The sequence below is a fragment of the Triticum dicoccoides genome, chromosome 5B (genome assembly GCF_002162155.2).
Source record: "Triticum dicoccoides isolate Atlit2015 ecotype Zavitan chromosome 5B, WEW_v2.0, whole genome shotgun sequence".
NCBI classification, from domain to species: Eukaryota; Viridiplantae; Streptophyta; class Magnoliopsida; order Poales; family Poaceae; genus Triticum; species Triticum dicoccoides.
In genome coordinates, this window is record NC_041389.1 from 436,697,777 (window position 1) to 436,707,750 (window position 9,974).

The following is a 9,974-nucleotide window of genomic DNA, read 5'->3' on the forward strand; positions in this document are numbered from 1 at the left end:
GCCGGGGCCCCAAACTCGCGCAGCCGACCGAAAAAGGCAAAATCCGGCCGACACGCATCACCACCGCCGCCACCATTCCGACGATGACGAGTGCATCAGCCCCCGTGCGCCGCCGGCAGGCCCTTGCCGTCGCCCCGCCGCCAACCAGAGCCGCCGGGGCCTCCACCACGTGCAGCCGCCTTGCCACCCACGCGGCCAAAGACGACCAGCACCGCCGCATCTCGCCGATGGCGCGTCGACCAGATCCGAGCAAAAGAAGCCCCGATCCACCGCCAAAACGGCCAGCCACCGCGGGGAAGACAGAGAGGAGGGGACCGCCGCTCCAGCATTCAGCGTCGTCGCGCCGCAGAAGAGGCCTGAGGGCCAGATCCGCGCCGGTGCGCAGCTCCGCGACGCACGCCTCGCTGTCTAGGGCCGGCCTCCGCGTGCGACCAGAGAGAAAGGCCCGCCGCCGCCGACAGCCGCACGGGCTTTGCCCGGCGGGGACGCCCGATGGCGGCGAGGGGGTGGGAGCATGTGGGGGTGGCGGCGGCGGTGGGGGTTAGGTCACCCGAGCCGCCCCCTGGAGAGCGACGCGGGTGGGTTCGGAAGAGTGCTTTCACTTAGTATTTTCAAAGTTATATCATAAAATCATTTAACAAGAAATACACGTCCACTCAAAGGACAAGGACCATTTTCAACTCTGACCGGATACAAGTACATATTATACTAAGATTAAGCAAATAAACCTTCCATTTTCGTGCCGTAGCAATTGTCCTGGCATGACTCACTAGTCTTGTATGTAAGGCGGGAGCATCCCTTTCAGGAAAGAAGTCAACATTATCAACGCCCTCTCAGGCTGGAAGGACGGGACAAGATGACCGGCACCTCTCACTGATAGAAATGTCAACCCTCCGGCATACTGCTGGACATATCCTGCCACCTAACCAGTGAGTGAAGTCGTCAGTTTCAGGGTGACCAAAACATTGTAGTAGATGAGAAATGTTTTCGAACATGGGATTTTACCTCCTCCTTTGCCACCCATGGGCGCCATGGAGTGGCCACAGGAAGGCCAAGGTCTTGAATGGAGTACCTCGTCGCCGGAAGAGGGCACACGGAGTCAAAATCACCACTGTAAAATGTAGGAAAATTTATCGTACTACTAAAATTAAATGCTTTTCGGACGTCTGAGAATAACTGATGGTAATCTGTTACTACCTGAATATCCAAACGGGAAGTTTGTTCTCGATCAAGAATTTGATGGATGGGAGCATCGTCACTGGAGCGTCTTTCCACGTAAAGTTTCTGCAGGCACGGATCACATGGTTAATTGCTGACCGGTGTATGCTAATTCAGTATCCAGTTCAACGAATTACCTGCAGGGCGACCACTCTGTCATCCTAGCGTGGAAAGCCTCCTGCACCGCTGGATCGTTGAGATAGGCAATAGTAGGATAGTCGCTGCACGGATCATACCCAGGCAGCTGCATGCAATTTTGGAGAAACTAAGAACATGGTGACTAATTTCACTTTTGACTGGACAAGCAACTAAGAATTTATTTCCTTACGTAGCCACTGGGGTGATACGCTCCGTCGGGCGCGTCGACGCAAACGGGGGCGTAGATGTTGTACGCATCAATCTGGCTGGCGTCGAACGCGTCCCAGGCGCCGCTGCATGCTTTACCTGCAGAATCGCAGTGCTTGGTGACGTTGGCGTAGACCTCGTCCGACATCACTCCATGGGTCCAGAAGAAGTCAATCGTCCCCTGATTGTTCCTCTTGTCGTCGAGATAAGGGTTGCCAACCTTGAGCAGAAAAGAGTCCATATTTCATATTCAGAAGATCTTTTGTCATCCACCATGTGTTCATACGAGTATGACTATCAACGGAAGATCTTTTGTCATTCAGAAGATCACTTGTAAATTTCACTTACCAAGATGCCCTGAAGGTTGACTATGGTTCTGTTGTTGTACGTGTTGTGGAGCAGGATGGTGGCGGCGAGCTGCGGCGCGTAGTGGCCGGCGTAGCTCTCGCCGGAGACGTAGAAGGCGCGGCCCTTGTACTCCGGGAACCTCTCCAGCCATCTGACCAGAAAGACGTACGCGTCGGCAGCGGTCCGCTCGTCGCCACTGAGGTCGTAGTCCGAAGACGTGTTGGAGTAGGAGAATCCAACACCAGCAGGCGACTCCAGGAAGATCAGATTAGCCACTGCCATTATTTTTCACAAGCAAAATTAAGTAAGTTCACTTCTCTTCTGTAACTAAACAGGTAGTACAAATTAAAGGGGAAGGAATTATTAGTCTGTATATAGAAGCCGCCCATAGGTTTTACCGTTGTTCCAGGAGTTTAGGTTTCTGCTGAGCGTTTTGTTGTCTTCGGTCACGCGGAAGGGGCCGAGCTCCTGCATTGCACCGTAGCCCAGAGACGAGCATCCTGGCCCTGTGTATGCAAGAAGTGTCACTACGTACTGTCCTAGAGAAATTTCCACACGACATGTTCAGTTGTCAACATATGTATCATTCTTTCTCGCAAAAAAGAAAAGAAAACATATGTATCATTCTAACCTCCATTGAGCCACAAGACGAGTGGCTTGTCCGAGGCACCTGAAGGCGACTCGACGAGGTAGTAGAAGAGGGCGCGGCCGTTCTCCTCGTCGACGGCCACGTACCCCCCGTACTGGTCGAAGTCGACGCCCTCCGGCTGGCCCGGCAGCGCCGTGATCTTATCGGCCGCCTTGAGAGAGCCCTGGTCAGAGGCAGAGCTCTCCGCGCTCAGGCTGCCAGCGACCCTCTCGGCTATGCTACGCACTCTAAACGTGTCGGTGGTGCTGTCGATGTTCTTCCTAGACGAGATGAACTCTCTCAGCCGTGCCTCTTGGGATGCATATGCATTGGCGTGCAGTGTGGCCACGCAACTGAGAAGCAAGACATAAGAAGAGAGGCTCGTCATCGTTGATGAGAATGAGATGGTCGTCTCTGAGATGCAGGGCTGGTTTATATAGGCGCAGAGGAATGGAAGAGGTCGGTTTGCGGCAAGGACTTTTGGGATTTGGTCCCTATTATATTACATACAAAAGTGCTCTGCATTGACTGTTCTGCATCAGGTTTACGTTATTGTTTCCACTCAAACCATCCGAGGAGGGTCGCTCCTCCTTGCCAACGCTTTTGATTCGGTATTGACAGGGTATTGAAAGCGAAAGGAGCAGTGTTTTCAACCGGTTCTTTATCCACTTGACTTGTTTTGGTCGCTGATTTGGAGGATAATCAACGGCAACTCCTATACCTACTGTGCGCGAATTTCTTGCACATTAGACCACCTGCGCGAATGCATTGTCAGAAAAGACCCACGGCGAGAATCATTGACAAAGCCCACACGTGAACATTTTTCTTCGTTGCTTACTTCAGAACTTCTAGTGGCATCCACTCATGTGAGAGTGCGCTATACTAGTGCTGCCACACTTTCTATGAGTCTGTTTTTCTCCCTTTTTTTTTTGCGGCTGCACTTAGCATGAACCTAACAAAGACAAAATGACATTTTTGCATTGGAAACGAACCAATGGTCAGCATGCATATTTATTAATAATAGTAGGTTCACAATGCAACGGAAAAAGGGTTTCCCTGCTTTTGTATACAAAGCAACCAACAGAGACAACCAACGATAGGTGCTGGGCGGAGTCAGCACAGTCACGCCCAAAAGAAAGGAAAGAAAAAATACAAGAGAAACAAATGCTGACAACGAGGGATCGACAAAAAACGAAGAAGCCTCGTGAACGCTGCATCCACCGGAGATCGCACACCAAGCTCCGAGCCTCCGAAGCACCGGTACCAATCAACACATTCAAGAAGGGACACAACGATGATGATGATGCTGCCTAGGGTTTTCCCCGGTACGCGGTGAGGAGAGAGAAATGGTAGCCCCGACGCCATCCAGGAAGGTCCGATGGCACCCTCATGCGCCACCACGTCGGTGTCGGCCAATCCAACAGGGATTTCTCCTGATCCCAACCTTCACCTCAGGCACTCCAGAGCTCGCCACCAAACCGACCACCACCCTGCACCAACCCGGTCATGAAGCTTCTCACGTTATCTCACCACGGCACTGTGAAGCATGGCCTGCACAATGAAGAGAGGAGTCGGGACTAGGGCAGCAGCACCGTCGGCACACGGGAGGGCCCCACCTCCACTGTCAACGAAGGTAGCTGACCGGACGCAATAGCAGGAACATACCAGGCCCGTGGCCGCACAGGCCTGGCCGAAATCTCCGAGGCCCGTAAAGTTCCTGCCTTCGCACTGCAGCCAGCATGCCGTCGGCGTCGCCGCCCCTGTCCAAGCTGCTCCCATGCCTCCCCGCACAGAGAGCGTCAAGGCAGAGCCGTAGCCGGCCCGCTAGGACCCAGATGGGGCCCTACGGACCTAGATCTGGGCCGGGGTCGCGACACCGGCCACCCAGCACCACTGGACCGCACCGCCGTCAAGTGAAAGCACCACCACCACGCGCACCGCCGGCCACCACCACCAGGTCACCGGACCGCCACCGGCCGAGCCGCACCACCGTCGCAACGCCCACTGTGGAGAGGAACCCTCGCAGCCGCCGGGAGCCTGAAGCCGGTCCCCAGCCGCCGCCCACACCGCCCGCTGCCCGCATCGCCTGGTAAGATCCGTCGGCACTGCCGTTGAATCGCGACCACGCATGCCCCACCATGCAGCTGCCGCGCCACCACGAAGCACCAGCGGGGCCGCCACATTGGCACTACCAGGAGCTCCCGGATCCGCGCCGCTGAGCCCCGCCATAGCCCGACGCCTCCTGCAGCCCGCCGTCCCGCGTCGGCCAGGAGCTCTGCGAGGAGGAGAGGATGCGACCCCGCCGCCGCCTACGCCGACCGGGCTTCGCCCGGCGGCACCCCTAGGCGGCGGAGGAGGCCGGAGGAGGGGAAGCTGGGGACGGAGCTAGGGTTCCCCCGACCCGCTCGCGGCCGTGGGGGTGGGGAAAGAGCGGTGATTAGAGAGAATGTCGACGTTCGTACTCCGTTCACAATGCAACATACCATTGAGATTCTCCTCTCATATATTTATTGAAGTTGATAGACTATATGACCAGAATGCAATCGAGATACAACACAGATCAACAATAACAGTGAGAAAGCACTAATCTGCTTGGCCTTTGGATTAAAGTTCGATTGTAGATTTAACTAAGTTGGGATCTTTTCTTCGCAAAAAAAAAATACGAAGCTGAGATCATTAGATTAAGTAAAAGACTTCTCTTGCCTCTTCCACAAGCAAGTCCCACGTTAGGGTTCCCCTGCCTCCCGGCGGCGGCGTTGCTGATCTACCTCACCTCCTGTGGCACTAGGGCTATGCAGCCGCGGTGGATCCCAGCTTTTGCGGGTGGGAGGGCTCCAACTTTGTGTCTAGGTTTTTTTTAGCGTGTTTACTGTTTGTGTCCTGTTCAAGAAGACGAGCCAGCGGCGGCTCCCTGAAGATGCAATAAGGTTCGCCCAACCTAGCCCATGTTTTGGCGGTGCGTCTTCGCCATTGAAGGGCATGTGAAGGTGTGTTTCTGACGTGTGTCACAAGATTCGGTCAGTATTTCTCTTCGATGGATCTGTTTAGGTTTAGTTGTTGTTATGTCTACAGGTTGAGATGGTCGTCTTTGAGACGCACGGTTTATATAGGCGCAGAGGAATGGAAGAGGTCAGTTTGCAACAAGGACTTCTGGATTGGGCTCTATTATTTTTTACAAAAGTGCTCTGCATTGATTGTTCTGCATCAAGTTTATGATCACTGCTTGCCAATGCTTTTGATTTTGTAAACGGCCTCCATTTGTTGAGTTGGCAAGGAATTGAAAGCGAAAGGGGCAGTGTTTTTTCAGCCGGTTCTTTATCCACTTGACCTGTTTTAAACACTGGTTTGGAAGATTATCAACGGCAATTCCTGTACCTACTGTGTGCGAATTATTTGCATAGACCAGCTGCGTGAATGCATTGTCAAAAAAGACCCACGGCGAGAATCATTGACAAAGCCCACACGTGAACATTTTTCTTCGTTGCTTACATCAGTACTTCTAGTGGCATTCACTCATGTAAGAGTATACTAGTGCTACCACATTTTCAATGAGTCTGTTTTTCTCCCCTTTTTTTCCGGGGGCACTTAACATGAACCTAACAAAGACAAAATGACATATTTGCATTGAAAACGAACCAATGGTCAGCATACACATTTAATATAATACTGGTAAGTTCACAATACAACATATAGTACCTTTGGCCTTTGGGGTTTTCCTCACATATTTATTGAAGTTGGTAGACTATATGACCAAAATGTAATCTGAGATACAACAGAGGTCAACAATAACAGTAAGAAATCACTAAACTGGTTGGCCGTTGTAAAATACTAGTCGCATTGGTCATACTCCCTCCATTCGGGTTTATTGGCCCCCTCTTATTTTTGTTTAAACTTCACCATAGATTTAACAAAAAATAAGATCTTTTTCTCGCAAAAAGTAACTAAGTTGAGATCATTAGATTAACTAAAGACACACGTTTTCTTGCCCCTTCCACAAGCAAGTCCCACATCAGGGTTTCCTTGTCTCCCGCCAGCGCCACTGCCGATCTACCTCATCTCCTGTGGCCTTAGTCCCATGGAGGCGCGGTGGATAACGACCCTTACCAGTGGGAGGGCTCCTGCTCCGTTTCTAGGTTTTTTTTAATGTTTATTTAGGGTTTGTGTCCTATTCAGGAAGATGGTGCAGTGGCCGCTCTCTGAATATGGAATAAGATTCTCCCCACCTAGCCCCCATCCCGGCAGTGATCAGTTTGGGTCTGGTCGTCGTTCATCTACAATCGTGTGTCTACAGGTTGGATCCTTTTGATCTACTCTTCTCTTCGTCGACGATGATTGATGTTCTGGTGCGCTCATCCTTTGAGGCCTTACGACGACGACTTTCTGACTGTATACTACAACAAGGTTTGTCTGGCTCCAGTGAGAGAGGGGCGATGACGTGGCACACCTTAGACTCCCTCCAGTGCGTGTACTCGTCGCTAGATGATTTACGGACATGGATGTAATTTATATTGCTTGTTTTGTTCTTTCGTACTATCATGATGATTGATGAATAGATCGAAATTTTTCCCACAAAAAAAACCAAAAACTGTAGATTACATGTCACAAAAATTATATCATTAAAACCCTCTTTGAATACAGATCCAACAATATTTTCTATAACATATACTTTATATTTTATTAGTCAAATAAGTAATCAGAGTTTAGCCAAAATGCGACGGGGCGTAATAACCCGGAGGGAGTTAGTATTCTTTTAGCAAAGTCGACAAAGTATATGGTGCTCCAGCTTGATGATAGGATTAAGGTATGTGATTTTGGGAACCTTCTGGAAGACTCCTGATTGGTTTTGGGAACCTTCTTGAACTGATTTTTTACCCTTTTTTAAAAAAAATCACTTTTTCTGCTTCTTCTTTTTTTTTTCAAAAAAATCTTCAAAAAGTGTTCACTTTAAAAAAAATCACAATTTCAAAAATGTATCATTTTTAAAAACAAAATTGAAATTTTTATACAAATCATGCTTATTTATAAAAGTTTAAAATTTCAAAATTTGTTTGCATTGTTAAAAAATATGTTCACAATTTCGAAAGATATTCGGAATCTAAGATATTATGAACAATTTCGAAAATGTTCAAGCTTTAAAAAATAAAAGGAAATAAATGTTCACGTTTAAAAGCAAAATCATATTTTAAAAAAGATCACCTTTAAAAAAATTGCTCAACATTCCCAATAGATGTTTTTTTTTTTTAGAATATATTCGGATTTGCTACATTTTTTTGTTTGAGTATTGGATTTGCTACAGTTAATTCTTTAACTTTTGTGTTGCCGATTAGTCACTTAACAACCTGGGCCATCACCCCCTAGTTGGGGAGATTTGTTCATATTATCATCAAGAAATGGCCCATAGAATCACGGAAATCTAGCCTAAGCCTAATGTTGGTTGCCCCCAACCCATTTGCCCCTCCTAAGATGTGGCCCAAGCTCCGCCACTGTCCATTGGGTAGCAACTCTTAGCGGTGTCAGGTGAACCGCTCGCTACTACAACACACTGCCGCCCAGTCGTTGCGAGCCTATCTTACACAAACACGCTTGAAATAGCAAGCTTGATTTCGGTTACTCCCTTCTATTGGGAGCTCCCTATCTGTAGGTTTAGGGGGGGTACGATCCATCGCGTCCCTATGCTTTACATGAAATGGAAAGATCAGAGGTCTCCATTGATACAAAAATCAACACGCAACTTCTTAATTGGGGCACAATGAAGCTAGCAACCAATAGTTGAGGAATGCGCAATCCGCAACCCAAAAGTAAGAAAAAACAAAGGGCCCATGAGTAAGGTGTTCTTGTTTTTTTCTCCAAAAAATACTGAGAGGTCCTAATTGGCGCCAATTAGGATAACTAGCTCTCACAATAGAGTATATGGGCCGGCCCAATTGAGTTTTTCTTAAATAGGTTAAAGGGTAGACCTGCAACCGTTGACCATCGAGAGTTGAGTGTTGACTTTTCCAAAAATTAAAAAATGGGGAAAAGGTTTTTGAAAAATAAAAAATCAAACAAATATTAAAAATCATGAAATTTGAAAAAAAGTTCATGACATTTCATATTTTTGCAAATTTGAGAAAAGTTCAACACTTGGAAAGTTCGTAATTTGGAAAAAGTTCACAAAAATGAAAAACAACCACGAATTTGGGAAAAAAAGTTCACAAAAAATGGAAAATAATTTGTCATTTGAAAAAGTTTGTGAAATTTTGAAAAAATCACAAATTTGAGAAAAGTTCATCGATTTGAAAATAAAAAAGTTCTTCAATCTGAAAAAAGGTTCACGAATTTGATAAAAGAGAAAAGGAAAAAGAAAACTAAATGAGAAAACGGTGAAAAAAAACCTACATGGGCCCGCCACTGTTTAGTGCCCAGATTACCAGTGGCGGATACAAATGCCACCGCACCATTGATGAGCTTCCACATATAAACAGTTTCTCTGTAGTGTTGGTCGTTTTGCTGTATTGCCCACGTATCAATTCAAGAAAAGATACTAAAATAGTATGAGGGTATGCCCATCCAAGACTGCATAAGCCGTCTTCTGAACATACTCCATTTTGTTTATTATAATTAGTAGAGATTTGTTTTTCCTTATAGAATAAAATCTCTGCGGGCTCTTCACAGAGTCATAAATTTACAAGGTACACCAGTTTTTGTCTATTAGAAATACGAGAAGTGCAATTGTAACCACTGAGCCATAGCCGTTTTCATTATTTGAAGTTACTTCATAAATCATCCAAAAAGAAATCCATGTCCACTCAAAAGGGACATGGACCTTTTTCAACTCTAACCAGATCAAGGTTTTGGATCCCAAGCGGTCCATTTTTCTCGAGGGGCACCGAAATTCACGGTTACCACGGTAACCACGAAATACCGGAAAAAAATCGGGCGAAATTTTAAATCAAATTTTGAATTCAAATAATTCGAATTTGATATAGCGTAGTGGCTGTTCAGACGCACAAACCACTGCCGCGATCTTTCAGGTTTCGAGTTCGATTCCTGGCCGCTGCTTGAATTTTTCTTTTAGCTTTTTTCTTTTGCAATCTTAAAGAAAGAAAACGCGAGGTTCAAGATTCGAACCCACGACTGGCAGCTCCAGAGACCATGCCTTTGCCACTACGCCACCACCCGGGTCTGTTGCTACATAAGAGATGCCCCCTATTTAACTGGATTAGAGTTTGAATTCAAAATTTTCAAAAAGCTCGAATTTTTTTGCTCGGTATGAGTGTTTTTCGTGGGGTAGCGGTAACCGCTCGGGATCACGAAATTTCGAGCGGTACCCAAAACAGTGAACCAGATACAAGTACATATTATACCAAAATGAAGCAAATAAACCGCCCATAGCAAGTGATAACTCCATTGTCATGCGTAGCAAACTACAGTAGCAATTGTCTTGGCATATGAC

At 47.5% G+C, this 9,974-nt stretch overlaps 1 protein-coding gene across 1 annotated transcript; it reads right to left on the reverse strand.

Annotated features, from left to right (window-relative positions):
• Nucleotides 1-769: 769 nt before the first annotated feature.
• On the reverse strand, nucleotides 770-2,927 carry LOC119305670 (serine carboxypeptidase 1-like). The gene is made up of 8 exons (XM_037582135.1): nucleotides 2,543-2,927; nucleotides 2,310-2,417; nucleotides 1,912-2,186; nucleotides 1,547-1,783; nucleotides 1,356-1,462; nucleotides 1,198-1,284; nucleotides 1,006-1,111; nucleotides 770-922 (listed from the first exon to the last, which is right to left on the reverse strand). The coding sequence occupies exons 1-8, from the start codon at nucleotides 2,925-2,927 to the stop codon at nucleotides 770-772; spliced, it is 1,458 nt and encodes a 485-aa protein (XP_037438032.1).
• Between the last annotated feature and the right edge of the window lie 7,047 nt (nucleotides 2,928-9,974).

Excerpts from the sequence above, each read along its gene's own strand:
- LOC119305670 (XM_037582135.1), bottom strand. The coding sequence starts at position 2,927 with ATGACGAGCCTCTCTTCTTATGTCTTGCTTCTCAGTTGCGTGGCCACA. Across the intron at positions 1,285-1,355 it reads ACAGAGTGGTCGCCCTGCAG|AAACTTTACGTGGAAAGACG; the intron begins GTAATTCGTTGA and ends CCGTGCCTGCAG. Across the intron at positions 923-1,005 it reads CATGGGTGGCAAAGGAGGAG|GTGGCAGGATATGTCCAGCA; the intron begins GTAAAATCCCAT and ends CTCACTGGTTAG.